Below are 17117 nucleotides of genomic sequence, written 5' to 3'. Positions count from 1 at the left end.
TGAGCCACCATGTGGTTGCTGGGATTTGAACTCTGGACCTTCGGAAGAGCAGTCGGGTGCTCTTACCCACTGAGCCATCTCACCAGCCCAGCCAGCCTATTCTAACTGGTGAACTCAGCAATAAGGCTACGTATGTGAGATGGCTTACTAGTGTGAAAATTTGCATTTCTCATCTGTAAAAAATACAGATACATTAGTCATTTGAAAATTGCAAGAAGCCAGGCAGTGGTGGCGCACGCCTTTAATCCCAGCACTCGGGAGGCAGAGGCAGGTGGATTTCTGAGTTTGAGGCCAGCCTAGTCTACAGAGTGAGTTCCAGGACAGCCAGGGCTACACAGAGAAACCCGGTCTTGAGGAAAAACAACAAACCCTCTGAAACTGTAAGCAAGCTCTGAATTAAATGCTTTCTTTTATAAATTGCTTTTGTTGTTGTGCTTTTTACAGCAATAGAAAAGTAACTAAAATAGAAACTCCCAAATTAGTTTGAGGCAAGATCGTATTTCAAACTCGGATGGAGATGCTTATTCTAGCCCTTCTAAAAGTAATTAAAACAAAGATGTTATGGAGAGATGGCTCAGTATTTAGAAGCTGTTCTCCCCCCAGGACATGAGTTCAATTCTCAGCACCCACACAGCAGTTCACAACTGTAATTCCAGTCCAATGTAGCCATATGAAATAAATCTATTCCTATTTTTCACTATTAATATGACTTTCAATTGGCTTATCAAGGATGGGTAGCCAAACCTGGCTTGTCGGGGCACAGATTATAACTCCTAAGTCTATTAACATTATGACAGGTTGCTGCTGTATCCCACAAGAAATTTTCCATGAAATTGAATAAGCAGTATGCAATGAAGCAAGTTCTAAAATCTGTATCAAGCAAGATGGATTGGCTGATAAAAGTCCTTGATATTCATGGTTGATGATGTGAGTTCAGTTGCCTGATCCCAAATAAAGAGGAAAGGAGAGTCAACTCCCAAAAGTTGTTCTGTAACTTCCATACTCTCCACATGGCAAATGTGCTACACATGGCATACATGCTAGTAAAACAACTTAGTATCTCTAGCAAAAAATGATTAACCACAGTTATGTGTTCTTAAAGGTGCCAGATTGATGAGGATAGGCAATAGAAACAAATCAGGACAAGACAACTGACCCACTGACAACCTGACACACTGTACTGGCTGGTCCTCTGTAAACTCAACACAAGCTACACTCACCTGAGCGGGGGGAATCTCAGCTGAGATACAGTGCTCATCTGAGTAGCCTACAGGCAAACCTGTGGGATACTGACTTGACTGATGACGGACAAGGGCAGGAAGTCCTAGGTATATAAGAAAGCAGGCTGAGCAAGCAAGCCATGGGGGGCAAGCCAGTAAGCAGTCCCCCTCCATGGCCTCTGCATCAGTTCCTGCCTTGGCTTCCTCAGTAATGAACCAGGTAACCAGAATTGATTGGCAGAGTCAAACAAGAATGCTTCAACTGAATGACTCTGGTCTCTTAATCACAGCTGATTCCTCAAAGCCACTGACCAGAAACACAGATCGTTAATTCAAAATATTACAATAAACAGTCCTCCTGATATTCTTTGAGGAATTCTCAAACTTCCTTCTGCAGCTTCACGTGCAAGCCTCCATTAACAACGCCTTTCTCAGCTTTATTTTCTAAGTTTCCACAATAGCTTAATGGGCACCAAGTAGTCAACAGCTTTTCTAGCTCAAATTTTCAAACACTCCCATAATCCTTCAGAACACATGGTCAGGTCTGTCACAGCAATAGTCCGCAGACATGCTCCATGGTGTGCAGCTATTAATCTATCAAATGCTTTTTCATTATGCCTTCTACATTACTAGGTGGCATGGAGATGCAGAGTATCCCTTCTAAAGCAAAGGAAAAGTTGTTCCATGTGGCCCCTCTCACCGCTGAGGGAAGTACAACACTTTTAGACGACCTAACCAGAGTTTGGAGGCAACATATTCCTCACTTGGGTATGGTACTCTGGCCCATATACCAAGTGACTTGGAAAGCTGCTAGCTTTGGGTAGGACCTGGATGGAATAGGAGGCTCTTCAACAGCCCCGACTGCTATGCATGCGGCTTCACCACAGGACCATAGGATCAGGTGAGCTGCTAGGGCTTGAAATGTCAGCTGCAGTTAGGAATGCTGTCTGAGGCTCTGGCAGGCCCTATAGGGGATGCTCCTGGAATCAATTTCTGTCCTAGCTAGGGTTCTATGGCTGTAATAAAACACCTTGACCAAAAGCAACTTGGGAAGCAAAGGGTTTATTTGATTTACTCATTCCAATTACAGCCCAGTGCTGAGGGGAAGGACTTTAAGGCAGGAACCTAGAGGTAGGAACTAAAGTGGCAGCGCCACCCACATGGACCATTAATCAAGAGACTACCCCTCACACTTGCCTATAGGCAATTTGATAGAGGCATTTTCTTAGCTGAGAATCCCTTCTTTCAGATGACTCTAGCTTGTGACAAGCTGACAAAAATCCAGGATAATAGTTTTATGTACACACTTCTCTCTCAAACAATGCACCTAGTAACCTTAGAACCCTCCCCCCCAACCTGAATTGGGGTGTACAGCCACCTCTCCTGAAACAACAGTGTACGCTTCCCTGCCTTGGACAACAACCAAACTTAGACACTTTCTATTCAAGTATGTCCAGAAACGAAGAACAGAAAAGCTTATCTACCCTAGGCTGGTTTAGGCTACGTGTACAGTGAGGGAAAACTGTGTCCTCAAGTCAACCTTTGGGGGAAATCCCTATTATGGTTATCTAACCAACTTACATCAAAGAGATGCTGTAAAGGATTGGTCTGGAGTTTCTCTTCATAGCCAAACAGCTGGAACCCAGTTCCCAGCAGACCTATCAAGATAATGAATTAAAATAAATTACAAAAAATAGTAGAGAAGAGTCACTGTGACCAACAGGTATAATTCTATAAGGAGGTGAACTTCTCAGACCTGTACTGCACCCCGACTGCCAAATCAGCATGACCAGCTACTTCCCGTCCCACACCTCCCCAGCACCATGGACTCTCTGCCTTCTGAAATAAGAAGATAATGCTCATTTTTCTAAATGAGAGTCGGCACAGAGTAGAAGGCAATTGCACATGAGAATATGCAATATTCTAGATCTCAAAGATCTAGAATTTTGTATTTCAAAAGAAAAACAAATGTGATTATGATTCAGGGTAACAGAAGCAGAATGTGGAAAGATGGGAAGCGTGGACTAAAAAGATGGGAAAGGTAAAGGCTGCTCCATGTAGCATTCGGTCTAATACATGCTGAAAAGCTAGTTCTGTGCACAGCAACCATGTGCCAACTCTCAAAGGGGAGAGCTGGAAGAATATCAATTCTACAATGATGGCTGTAATGGGATGCTGGCAGATCATTAATTACAGAATTCCTTTCTAGAAAAATACTACTGAAAACCCTGCAGCCAGAATCTGCTGACTACTTGTCACACACTGCTGTTGCTGTGACTTGTTTAGACCAGTCAAAAGAATAAACAGTGGACTACCTAGGAAGTCTTGATTGTTGTACCCTAGTTTAAACTTTTGACTACCAGCTGCTGTGAACTGACAGCAGATTTTTGAAACAGAGGGCACGTTCTCTGTGTCTTCTATAGTGAGCAGACTATGAACAGGGTTAAGCTCTATTTTTAAGGTCTGGAAACACTTTTTAGTAACTGAAATAATACTATTCATAAGAGAAGGTTATGATAAACCTCTTATGAGAAAGCTTCTTTGAAGCCATATGCTTTTGGAAAATGCTTACAATATCACTTAGCTTTGCTATTAGTACCGTAAACAGAGCCATTCATCACTGAGTGGATAAAAAAATAATTAAGGCATAGCCTAAACCCTCAAGAAATTAGCGTCTTGTGGAGAAAAGAGCACATAGGGTGCTACTTCAAAAATCCTAGCTGAGTGTAGAGAGTATCTCTTATAGGCATCACCTGTCAATAAAAACTTATGGCCAATGAGCTGAGAAAGAAAATAGGAGGTGGGACATCTGGCAGTGGATAGAGAGCAGCACAGGGATTTGCCAAGGCACATGGAGAAGGACAGAAGCATGGGAAGTGAACAGAGGAACCAGCCACATGGCAGTTAGAATAGCATACGGGACGATAATAAATGAGCTAGATGGAGGACAGCTAAAGCTTATAGCCAAGCTATCTGTAAATATAATTGGAGTCTCGGAGTCGTTATTTTGGGAGCTTGGGGACAGAAGGATAAACCCCACTTTTACAGAGAAGAGCTGCCTTCTAGGAGTGTGGTGATATGCAAAGGCTCTGTCATAGAATACAGTAGCATAGTATGATCTTAGAGATTGCACTCAGTGTACAAGCAGTCCTTTCCAACATTAACAACTTCACCTGCCTTGTCCCCCTTATACCTACATGTTATATGAACAGTGTTTCTGAATAAACATGATTGATGGCATGCAACTCCTTGGGGCCCACTCTTGTCCTTCTGTTTCCTTTCCACCTCCACCTACTCCAATGGAGAGTTCAAGAGAAAGCTAAAACATGACACTGTTTCCTCTCTGGGCTACTCACTCATAGAGTAACAGATCCAAAGTCTCATAGGATGGTCTGGGTGTGGGAGTGGGGGGTAGCGTGGTGGGGGTGAAGAGGTGGGGAGGTGTTGGAACTCATGAGATTTAAAAATGGCTAGAGACTTATTTCTTCTCTGTGTATTCATTCCTATGTTTAACCAATAAACGTAAGCTACTCTTTTTTATTAAAGGCTTAATGTATGTGTTAAGTGTACTAATTTATTAGGTACTGCTCTAAACATGCCAATTAATTATATGGTGAGATTTATACAGAATATGTAAGTTGATAGGCAGATACAGGTCAGTGGTAGTACATGTTCTAGATATACATGAGACTCCAGGTTCAATTCCTAGCATCACAGATATTTTATCCAATAGGGATTGTCTACATTCTATATAGACGACAAAGTGACATAGTACTTGATACGATTAAGCCATATAATAAAATGAAAAGCATGTCAAAGATACTTACCAAACTGCATGCCCCAATCTCCAATGTAATTTATTCTTGTTACTTGATGTCCTAAAGCTTTTTTTAGATTTGCTATAAAATTTCCTAGTCATAGATAAAATATAATCTTATATTAGTTTATCCATTTTTGGCTTTAAAACTTTGTACTTCTCTATTATCAAGTTATAAGATAGAAAAACCCTTTTAATAAAACTTCTATTACTTAGAGAGATGTTATTCCAAAGGTTCCCATAATTTTCATGAGAAGACAATTTTCATCAGCATCACTATGGGCACTTAGAAACACTAGAGTAATCACTCTTAGCTAATCCCAAGACCAAGAGAGAACAGAATCTCAGTAATTAATGAATATGGCATTTAGGGGGCTAGAGAAATGGCCCAGCAGTTAAGATTGCTGGCTGCTCTTCCAGAGGACCCAAGTTTGGTTCCAAGCTCCCAGATCAGGAAGCTCACAGCTACCTGCAACTCTAACTCCAAGGGGTCAGATGCTCTGCATTCGTGTATACCTTGGTCTGTGAGATACTCCTCAGAGTCACTCATGCCAGCACAATTAAAACTCTCTTTAGCCCTCCCAATAACGCTGCAAGTCATTCAAGATTCTATAATAAACCATTTCCTGATTTAAATATAGTGGCTTGTTGGCAAGCAGTCATAATCCTAGCATTTAGGAGTTTGAGGCAAGAGGACTGCTAAAAGTTCATGCTCAGTCTGGACTACATAGTAGCTCCAGGCCAACCTGGGCTACAAATGAGACCCTGTCACAAAGCAACAGGATCAAAGGTAGAAACAGCCTAATGTGAGTTACAGCATCTTCCTTCTTTGTAAGCATCTCTAGGTCTACAGCTTCCAAATTTACATAGTCTCGGCAGGAAGAATCTTTTTCAGCTGCTTTGTATATCTACTTTTCTTAGAATACTGTTGTCTCACAAATACACCTAAATATCTGTATACGGCTCCTAATAGGACTCTCAGATCCCAGCCAGAAATACTTTATTCATGTGATCTTACAAAGTAAGAATTTCTTCTACACAAATCTTAGCTAATTGTTCTTACCAAACAAAGCTACATTAAGTGGGGAAAATGTACATTATATTTGTAAACTGTCATGTGAGGTTCAAACTCACTGAGAAACCGTCTGTCTCCACTGAGACCCAAGCTCGTTGGCTCATTGAGAACGGGCTGGTTCCCTATCTCTGTGACACGGAGGGAGGAGTGCAGTCCACGAGGAAAAACGCTGACCTTCCAAAGAGCTAGATGGTAAATCTTCTCCAACAGAAGTTTATCCTGTGACGTAAAAGCACTTATAGGACAGAAAGAGAAGCTGGAGTTCAGCGACACGAAGCCCAGCAGGCTCAATGGGAAACTCGAGCTGACCACCTCAACATCCCAGCTTGGTTCAGCTGGAAGTGGTGAGGGTCTGACTTGTCATTCCCTCTGGCTGTTGCTGCTTGTTCTTATACTTGCAAGTCTCAGCTGAGGAGGCGCTCAGCTGGGAGCTCTATTAACTGGCTGTCTTAAAAGACTTTACCAGCTGAGTTTCTGTTGACTGTTTAGAGCAACAGACTTGACCATGTTTGGGTTTCGTGCTTTCCTCTCTCACCATCCACTCTGTCTCTTTCTCCTGTGTCCTGAAATTTACTCTCTTCCTCAATATATACTTCATAAATGAACACCGATTCTAATACTGCACAATTCTACGCTGGTGTGAACTACAGTACTACAAGACAATGTAAGTAGGTAGAGGGCAGAACCTGAGAGATGGCTCAGTGGTTGTGTTTGCTATGCTTGGTGCTCTTGTGAGCATGAGAATTCCGTTCCCTACACGCGCTGGGTGGCTCATAACCAGCTGTAACTCAAACTCTAGGCGGGTCAATACCCACTTCTGGATTCTGTGAGCAGTTTGTGTGTGTGTCTCTCTTTCTCTCTCCTTCTCTCTCTCTCTCCTCTCTCCTTCTCTCTCTCTCTCTCTCTCTCTCTCTCTCTCTCTCTCTCACACACACACACACACACACACACACACACACACACACTTAAAAAAGCATATTATACACTGAAGCTTTCCAACTATGAAGTGGTTTTAGTATTCCTAAAATTTCTTATAGAAATTTTAGTATTGAAAATTACCAAGTGCGGAAAGTGAATTTATTTAAAACAAAAAATGTGAACAAAAAATCTGAAATATTTCTGCCAATCCCACAGAAATAATTTGTGACAATTTTTTTATTTTTTACCTCTGTTAGTTTTCCATAAGGATAACGGTTAAAATCACAACACATATACCACTGAAAACTGATTTCTAAGTCTTTTTCTGCTGAAATAAATTTTGGTTTTTAATCTGTAAACCCATTTTCCTATTTAGTGCAAAATTTACTTAGGATTATGCTCATATAAATTTACATTTTGGGGAGGCTTCCTTTCCTTCCTTTTATTTAAACTCTTGACCATTACACTGCATTCTTATCCACATCACCAAAGGCTTGTTTAGTATTTCCTGTTGAAGGGAACACTTACCTATGATGGTGGAGCGCAGATGTCCAACATGAAATTTTTTGGCAATATTAGGCGAACTGCAAAAATTGCAAGAATATTTTCTTATTTCAATAACAAAAATTTTGAGAATCAACTAGACAATGTATAGATTATGTCTGTAGATTGCCATAAATAGGGAGCAGGGCTTTTGACAACTCGATAACAGGATGAAGTAGAATTTGAAAAGAATCACCTTATTCTGACCAACAATTATTGATTGTGTGGTCCATAATGTAGTCTTGATATACAGAAATGGCACAAACAAATTATTTTTAGATTAAGGAGATAAAAGTGCTGGAGAGAAACTATATGTTAAACTTCTGTTAAATGTTCTATAGTACTAAACATTAAGCTAAGGTTTAATTCTTTGTATAAAAGTAAATGTATTTGTCACATTAGTATGCAAATTAGCAAATGGTATTAAGTTTTTACGTAAATTACTGTTTTAAAATAAATTATTATACCACTAAATGTTAATTTATATTCCTGTTTTATATTTTATTTACCTATGTACCCAAGGTTTTTTTTTTTTTTTTTGGTTTTTTCGAGACAGGGTTTCTCTGTATAGCCCTGGCTGTCCTGGAACTCACTTTGTAGACCAGGCTGGCCTCGAACTCAGAAATCCACCTGCCTCTGCCTCCCGAGTGCTGGGATTAAAGGAATGCGCCACCACGCCCGGCCAGTACCCAAGGTTTTATAAAAATTCTTAGGCAGGGCCAGTAAGGATGCCTGCTGACAGCCTGATTAACGAATTTCCACATGTTCAGAGGAGAAGTGACTCCCACATTTGCCCTCTGACCTCCATGCATGCGCAGTACACAAATGCTCTCTCTCACACACACAAATAAATAAATGTAAGTTAAAAAATTTAAATTTTGGGCTGGTGAGATGGCTCAGTGGGTAAGAGCACCCGACTGCTCTTCCGAAGGTGCAGAGTTCAAATCCCAGCAACCACATGGTGGCTCATAACCATCTGTAACAGGATCTGACTCCCTCTTCTGGAGTGTCTGAAGACAGCTACAGTGTCCTTACATATAATAAATAAATAAATCTTAAAAAAAAAAAAATTAAAATTCTTGGGCAAGGAGATTGGAGCAAGTTTCAGAAGGCCCGTGCAGGATCAAACACATAATGGCTCTGCGGTGCTTCCAGCAAGGCTTGCCTGTGTTGCCCTGCAAAACTTCACCACAGCCTTGGTTCTAAACACACGTGGTGAGCTCTGCAGCACACAGCATGCTCACCAGGATGAGGACTGCTCCTTAGTGTCTTGTCCTCCAGCACGAAGGGTTGTTTGAAGTCCTCTTTCTCTTTGTTACACAAACAAACCTCTAAACTCAGGTTTAAACGCTATGATTACGTTGCACAGACTGACCCCTATGGGCAGGGCAACCATCTCAGCAGTCATCCTGAGTTATAAACGGTTTTCTGTCTTCCAGTGTCTGCCCTTAGCTCTAAGTGCAGAGTACATGTGCAGTTTGGAAAACCCTTCTCTGACTGTCCAATTTGTAATCATAACTAAATTTTTAAAAAGTACCTGAGGAACAAAAGTGAGGTAGTAAACACAAGACATTTCCCATAGCTTTTGAAAATGTCAGAGGGGAGACAGCTCCGTCAGGAAAGCTGCTTGACTGAGCAGCATGAGGCCCTGACTGAATCCGACCTCCAGAACCCGTGCACGACGGCTTGATGGTATGCTGCTATAACAGCAGTGCTGAGGAGGAAGAGAAAAGTGTACTCCTGGCAGCTAACTGACAGCCGTGGTGGCCTAATCGGTGAGTTCTAGGCCAAGTGAGGGAACCTGTCTCAAAGCCAAGGTGGATGCACGTGAGGAACATCACCACCCGAGGAAACACCCAAGGCTGACATCTGGCCTTAGTAGTGCATGTGTATGTGCATGCAAGTGCACCCGTACTGTCCCCAGAAGTAATGCAGCAGAAGAAAGGGGACTCTAGGGAGCCTTGTCTTTCTAAGTGGGGAAGTAATTCATTAGGAGTCTTCTTTTGGAAGATAAAGACTTTTGGTAATTTTCTTTGTCAACTAGTCAGCTATACTGTGAAGATGTTAGTTATTAATGTTTCCTTTACAGTTTTGATTATTTCATGACAGATTAAGTATTAGATGGTTTTATTTATGATGTATTAGAAATTTATCTGAAGACTATGTAGAAACAAATTGAAAACTTGGGGGCGTGGTGGCACACACCTTTAATCCCAGCACTCAGGAGGCAGAGACAGGCAGATTTCTAAATTCAAGACCAGCCTGGTCTACAGAGTGATTTCTAGGACAGCTGGAGCTACAAAGAGAAACCCTGTCTCAAAAAAACAAAAACAAAAACAGACAAAAAACAAAACAAAACAAAACAACAACAACAACAACAAAAACCAAACCAAAACCCTCAGGGGCTACTTGGACAAAGTATCCTTGGCACAGAAAGACAGCAATCTGTATTTGCATTCACAGAGCTCAGGTAAAAACTGGGTGTGCTATCAGGCGCAATCCCAGTAGATAAGAGAGAATCCCTGAAAGCACAACTAGTCTAGCACAGAGGCAAACAAGAAATGCTGTTCTCAGACAAGGTAGGCAAGGCATACACCCATGGGTGTCCTCTGACCACCGCATGCACAACACTGCATTTATGAACCTGCATTACACACACCGACCTACCTCACATATACAATAAAAACTAAAAATTAAAACAAAATCTGCCTGCCTCATGTTAAAACTCTTAATACAGTAGTGAGCTGCCTTATAAATTAACTAAAGTGAAAAACAAGTTCTTAAAAAACAAAACAAGAATAAAACCAAACAAATCGTAGTAACTGGGCTGGCAAGACAGTAAAGTGGCTTGCCAAGCAAGCTGGCAATCTGTGTTCAGTTCTCTGCACCCACATATAAGCTGGGGGGGGGGGGGACTGACCCCCACGCGTGCTGTAGCACGCACCTCTCTTGCCGGAATAAGTCTTACGAGTTCCAACCCCTACTCTGCATAAACTTGGTGTCATGGTGCACGCCCATAAACCCAGCACCCAGGAGGTGCAAGCTCAGAAGTTCAAGGTCATCACTGGCCACACCTCCAGTTCAAGGCCAGCCTGGAACACTGGAGATCCTGTACAAAGAAAGGAGAAGGCAAACCCATACTGGATTCATAAACTATTGATTTTTGTCATTTTTATTCATGGTTTGGTGACTGATCCACAAAGATCCTAACAAGATAACATAATGTCGCTCATCTTTTCAACTTTCCATGGGTAATTCAGTGAAAACTCCATCACCGACATACAATCCTCTCCGTCCTGTCAGCTAGGCCCATCGGCACATAAGAGCAACAGTCACTCACCTGAATTCAACCACAATCCTCTTCTGGGGAAGATCTGAGAAAAGTTCACTTTTTAACCCATATTTACAGCCATCTTCAGTAACTTGTTGCAATACTGCCTGAAAAAACAGGAGTGGGATTTACTGATAATAAATAAATAAATAAATATAGATAAATAAATAATCCCAACTAGTGTATTACTGAAAACTAAATGTTGTTAACTTGTTCCTTCTTAGAACTGTATAGAACTGCCAGCAGCAGCAGCAGCAGCAGCAACAACAGCAGCAGCTCTAGTATCAACATCACTAACTCCTCTCAGAGCACTTACAATGTGAGACGGTAAGTGCGATGGCTACTCTGGCACTATAAATTTAGTCCACTCAACAGTACAGCAACCATCAATGGCACTTCAAGATCCAGAACGTGAAGCTTTGTGAGGTTAGGCTAACGGCCAAAAGTTCCATGGGAAGAGCAATCCCAGAGCCAAAAGCAGGATCAAATCAGTTACTGAGTGAAGACTATGTTACAAAGACAGCGAGGAGGGTTTTATATTATTAACTAGAAAGAACAGAGGTTAATTTTCCTAAGGTCATAATAGCTCAGTGATAAGAGTGCTTTCCTTGAATGTACACATCTTTGTGTTCCAACTCCAGCACTGCATAGACCAGGTGTGGTGCAAGTGTATAGACCTGGTCCCAGGGTACAGAAGAAGATCAGAAATTCAAGGTCATCATTGGCAACACCTCCAGTTCAAAGCCAGCCTGGGACATAGGAGATAAGAAGTCAGATAGCAAAAGTTCTCCGAATTCAAGTGAATGTGTTAAGTTACTGAGTGGCTGCTATTGTTGCTTCTGTGCTAACTCAAGATACCACATAGAGCTAGCAAATATGTAATTACATAAGAATATGTAATTAAATGCCTGTTGGCTCTACAGATGGAAGATGAAATCTGTCAGAAACTTCCATAACATTTTCCAAGCTAACTTTTATTTAGTAACACAGAACTACAGCATAGTTCAGAGTTCATTTCTGTACAGGTTACAATGCATGGTTTCATGCAGGTTTCTATTAGTTTTTAAAAGAGTCTCTTAGTTCTATGTGTAATTTTAATTTTTTTTATTTGTATGAGTGTTTACATGTATACTAGAGGACCACACGGTGCCTGTTGCCTGCAGAGGCCAAAGAGTAGGCAGGAGCTTGTGCCGCAGATGGTGCTAGAAATTGAACCTGGACCCTCTGAAGGAGCAAGAACTCTTGGTGCCATCTTTCTCGCCCCCAGCTGTTTGATTTGAAACTACTGCTATAAAGTATTGTTTTTACTCTTGTTGGATTTGTATTGCCAACTTCATCTGGGGCCTTAAAAATGTAGCATATGGCAAGAATTTTATTATCAAGAATTAGTTAATATAGTCAAGAAATGAGGTAAGGCAGGTGGTGCATGCTTGTAAACCCAGCAACTCAGATGGAAGGCCAGGGCAGGTGAACCTGAGTTACTGGCTAGGCTACACGGCACAGGAAGGCCCCGACTCACTGTCTTGTTTTTTTAACCCATGAGTCTAAGCAATGCTACCTGTACACTCTCTAGTGTGTGGGCATCCATCCAGTGGATGGATGTTCAACCTACCAGGGGCCACACCTTTGAGGAAAACTAACTTTCTCTTTTCTAGAAGCTATCAGTTACAATGAACATTTTTTTTTTTAACTTCAAAATGTCTAGGAGGTGCTATTGTTCCATTGTGTTCTAATAGATAAAAGCACTAGAATCTAATATATTTACCAATATGCATATTTGAGTGTAAGCTGTACTCATGTAAATACTCGCATAAAAGGTTTAAATCTGGGCTGGAGAGATGGCTCAGTGGTTAAGAGCACTGACTGCTCTTCCAAAGGTTCTGAGTTCAAATCCCAGCAACCACATGGTGGGTCACAACCATCCATAATGAGATCTGACACCCTCTTCTGGTGCATCTGAAGACAGCTACAGTGTACTTACATATAATAATAAATAAATCTTTAAAAAAAAAAAAAAAGGTTTTAATCAGAAACGAAGTCTTTGAGCTTTCTGTTATTGGAGCTTAAGGAACTCGATGGCTACCCCGACTGGCTGCTACTCTGTTTGTCACTGTCCTTCCTATGCATGACTATTCTCTTTTCTAACTCTGTTGGTTGACTGTTCTCTTTTGCCTGTCAACAGGACTCTAAGGAATTTGCCACTACCAACGTGCCTAGTCAATTCTTTAGTAGTAAAATCACTATTTCTACAAGTTTATAAACAAATACACCTTGATGTATTCACTGCCTATAGGCAAAACTTATTTACTGATGTCACAAGAGAGTTTCTCCTCCTCTTGGTAGAGCATGCAAAATTGGATTTGTAAATAAAAATAATGTGATTTTATTCACCATGAATTTTTGAGATATACCTAAGAAAATAAGGTTTAATCTGTATTTTAAAAAAAATGCAAATAGAGGGCTGGAGAGATGGCTCAGTGGTTAAGAGCACTGATGACTCTTCCAGAGGTCCTGAGTTCAATTTTCAGCAACCACATGGTGGCTCACGACCATCTGTAATGGGATCTGATGCTCTCTTCTGGTGTGTCTGAAGACAACTACAGTGTACTCATACATAAAATAAATAAATCTTAAAAAAAAAGATAACTTTGTTTTTTTTAAAAAATGCAAATAGAAATTGATTTAAGTCATCTTTTTCTTTTCTCCCTCTTAACTGAATTACACATCCGTAGATGTTACAGAGTCTCCCACAAAGGACTTCAAGTTACTGGCAAGCGTTAAGTGTGGTACCCAAATAAGAGCTCTTTACACCATCATGGATTTTCCACCTCACCTAGCCATGGAAATATTTGTAGTAACTAATACAACTGATAAAATTCTACAGTTTCTTAACTGAAATAAAGTAAAAGTCCATAGCCATTGACATTTTAAATTATTACACAAACATGTTTTCTTCCTGGAAATATACATCTTATCTCTTTCAGCTAAAGTAGCTTTAAAGGTAAAATTCTACCCCTCCCCCTCCAAACTAAGGAAAAACAAAAGAAGGACAATATTACTATCAAGGGCTAAAAGTAAGGAAGGCATATTTGACAAGATTCCTTTCCACTTCCATAAATCGGAAAATAACTATAAAAGAATCTCTTAAGAGTGATGAATGATAAAGTCCGTGGACTGCCACGGAGTGATTTCAAAAGACTTCTGTGCTGGAGGCTGGCTTTGGCTGCATGCTGGGGCCCTGAGGGGAGTGCAGCAGCCATGCTGGGGCCCTGCGGGGAGTGCAGAAGCCCTGGGAGACAAGTATAACAGGCTGTAGGTGCTGCTTCACACACTCAAAATGAATGTCTCATCTGGGGGTGGCTTTTGACTGGCTGACTTACTTCAGAATGAAAGATGACTGAAAAAATAAAATCCCAACGATCTGAAAAAACACCAACTCTCTTCAGAAGCATTAAGGACTGAGGGAGGAGCAAAGGTGTGAGATTAAAAATAATCCTTGAGGGCTGGAGAGATGGCTTAGAGGATAGGAGCACTGACTGCTCTTCCAGAGGCCCTGAGTTCAATTCCCAGCAACCACATGGTGGCTCATGACCATCTATAATGGGATCCAATTCAGGTGTGTCTGAAGACAGTGACGACAGTGTACTCATATACATAAATCTAAAAAAAAAAAAATCTTGAAAGAGTCCACAGTCAGAGGTGTAGCAGAATTTTACAAGAGCCATTGCACCTGGCATTTACTCTGGAAGGATGACCACTTAGCCTTGAATGTGATCTTTTGTAAATAAGCAGTAATTGTTATGTCAGATTTATGGGAAATTCTTCCTTGGGAATTTTAGAGCCTTTGCATGACCTTAGTCATAAGACGTTCCTGCAAACCTGGAATTCTTATAAAGGCTGTGCTTGTTTAGGTAATTGCTTAAGACAGCTTGTAGATCAGATAAGAGATTTTGGTATGTGGGAACTTCTGGGAAGCTTCTCTGTGGTCAGTCGAGCAGAGTCCAGCATATTCCCCTGCTGCTTTTGCTAAGCCTATTACATTTTTCTCCAATTGTTCCTTGTAACTTAGAACACTGACAGAAAACTTTTGGCTTTATAATCATTTTGCAATTCAAGACTGCCATATTTACTAAGCCTTAACAAACTAACAGTGAGCTATATTTCTTTAAAAATATAGCCAAAAATATGCCAAAATAGGTCAAAGTATGCATTATAACTTTAAAACATTGAACAAAATAAACTTGACTTAAGCTTTTTACTTTAATGTTCACTGTTTTAGTAAAAGAAAAAGCTACCTCATGATTTCTCCAATTGATGCCTTATGCTTCCAATAAAATTATAGATTACCAGAGAGTAGAAACTAACATATTTTTTAACACAGAGCAATTCATTCATCCAGCAGTTATTCATCTGGCATCTATGATGCATCAGTCACTATGTGGAATCATGGAGACAGAACTGTGGGAAAGACAGAAGCTATAAACCCCGAAGTGAATTAGAGTTGAAATCACAAGTGGCATTGGTCAAGTTAGCATAAAATAACAAAGGCCACAGCTGGAAGGAAGAGCCTAGCAGAGCTGCAGCAGCACTAAGGTCAGCAGGCGACTGTCAGGGGCTAGGGCAGTAACCCAGAGCTACAGGGCTTGCTTTAGCATATCAAAGGCCATGGATCTGAACACTGGCAGTTAAAAATAATAATAATAATAATAATATTAAACTTGAAGCATATTAACTTAAGGCTACAGTCCAGATTAAACAAGTTCCAGAGCTGGAAGATGAGTGTGGCTAACACAGCAAGAAAGCACATAGACTAGACTATATACCATGCTTACCTTTGTTAATAATTCTCTGTTTATTTTGAAATTTAGAGTCCTTGGACCAGCACTGATGGCTGTCACCACTGTATCACACTTGAGCTAAAAAATAATGAATCATGTAAAGTAGGTTATATTCTAGAACCAACCTGATGACACATGGTTCTAACAGCATGAAACTGGCTCACAAGACAGCAGGTGAATCAGTTCTCAGGCATTACGGTGGGACAATGTTAGACAATGTTTTCTGTCCCACCATTCTTACACAAACACATTTTCTTTTCTTTTTTCCTCACAAAAATGCTGTTCATTCTCTCTCTCCCTTTTCCTGTTCCTTCACTTCAAATTTCCCCATCTATCATACTGTGAACACTGTATCTTTTTCACCTTTCATGAAAGCCACAAGTAGGACCCACTGCTAATGCACTTGACCAACCCACAGAATGAAGCCTTAGAGAGACTGTTTGCCCTGTGTGTGTTCATTCAAATCCTTTGACAGTCTTTGCAACTCAAGATGCCTGCTGTCACTGAAAAGCACCAATCTCTATTTCTGAGAACTTAAAAGACATGGAATGGTTAAGTGTTGTAATTAGATTAATTTTACATCCTGACTTAAAAACAAAACAGCTGGGCATAGTGGCGCACGCCTTTAATCCCAGCTCTTGAGAGGCAGAGGCAGACGGAGTTCGAGGCCAGTTTGGTCTACAGAGTTCCAGGACAGCCAGGGCTACACAGAGAAACCCTGTCTCGAAAAACAAAAAACAAAAACAAAAACAAAACAAAACAAAAAAACAAATCCAAAAAAATCCCAAACAGGTGATTTTATACTGAAATTACTATTACTCTGCTACCAAAGCTCCTTTAGCAGTAATTTTTAATACACATATTTTCCCAGTAGTGATTTTCATGGTTTCAACTTTTTAGAGTTCTTTGAGTAACATATAACCTTATTAATAAAAAATTAAAAACAAAAACTTTCCAACATGCTTTATGTCAGGGTCTGAAGCAAACAGTTTAGATTTGGTCATTCACTCAATCTACTCCACCTATGAGAAAGAACTTAGCAACTCTGTGATCTTTCCATAGACATTATTTTGCCTCATTTTTAATGTTCTTCTCAAAAACTTATTTTAAAAAATTGCAACCCTCTTCTAATATAGCATGCCTGTTTTCCTAGATTCAAGCAAGCCTTTATCCAGGGGTCTGGGGAGATGGCTCGGATCTTAAGAGCATTAACTGGCTGGTCTTCCAGAGGACCTGGGCTCTATGCTAGCACTCACAACTGTCTGGAACTCAAGCTTCAGGGGAGTAAGTAAATCTGTCTATACAGGCCGGGTGTGGTGGCGCACGCCTTTAATCCCAGCACTCGGGAGGCAGAGGCAGGCGGATTTCTGAGTTC

The 17117-nt window shown here is 40.7% G+C and overlaps 1 protein-coding gene across 1 annotated transcript in view; it reads right to left on the bottom strand.

The window, feature by feature from the left end:
- Positions 1–17117, bottom strand: part of Rars2 (arginyl-tRNA synthetase 2, mitochondrial) — a 45564-nt gene that overhangs the window by 18244 nt on the left and 10203 nt on the right. The window contains exons 4-8 of the mRNA XM_021222240.2: positions 15737–15820; positions 10914–11011; positions 7559–7614; positions 5048–5131; positions 2802–2878 (exon numbers count right to left, since the gene is read on the bottom strand). Of these exons, the coding sequence (XP_021077899.1) occupies positions 2802–2878; positions 5048–5131; positions 7559–7614; positions 10914–11011; positions 15737–15820 (399 nt within the window). The remainder of the gene's footprint in view (positions 1–2801; positions 2879–5047; positions 5132–7558; positions 7615–10913; positions 11012–15736; positions 15821–17117) is intronic.

Source organism: Mus pahari, chromosome 22, assembly GCF_900095145.1.
Source record: "Mus pahari chromosome 22, PAHARI_EIJ_v1.1, whole genome shotgun sequence".
Lineage (NCBI taxonomy): Eukaryota > Metazoa > Chordata > Mammalia > Rodentia > Muridae > Mus > Mus pahari.
This window is presented reverse-complemented; position numbering and strand designations above follow the sequence as displayed.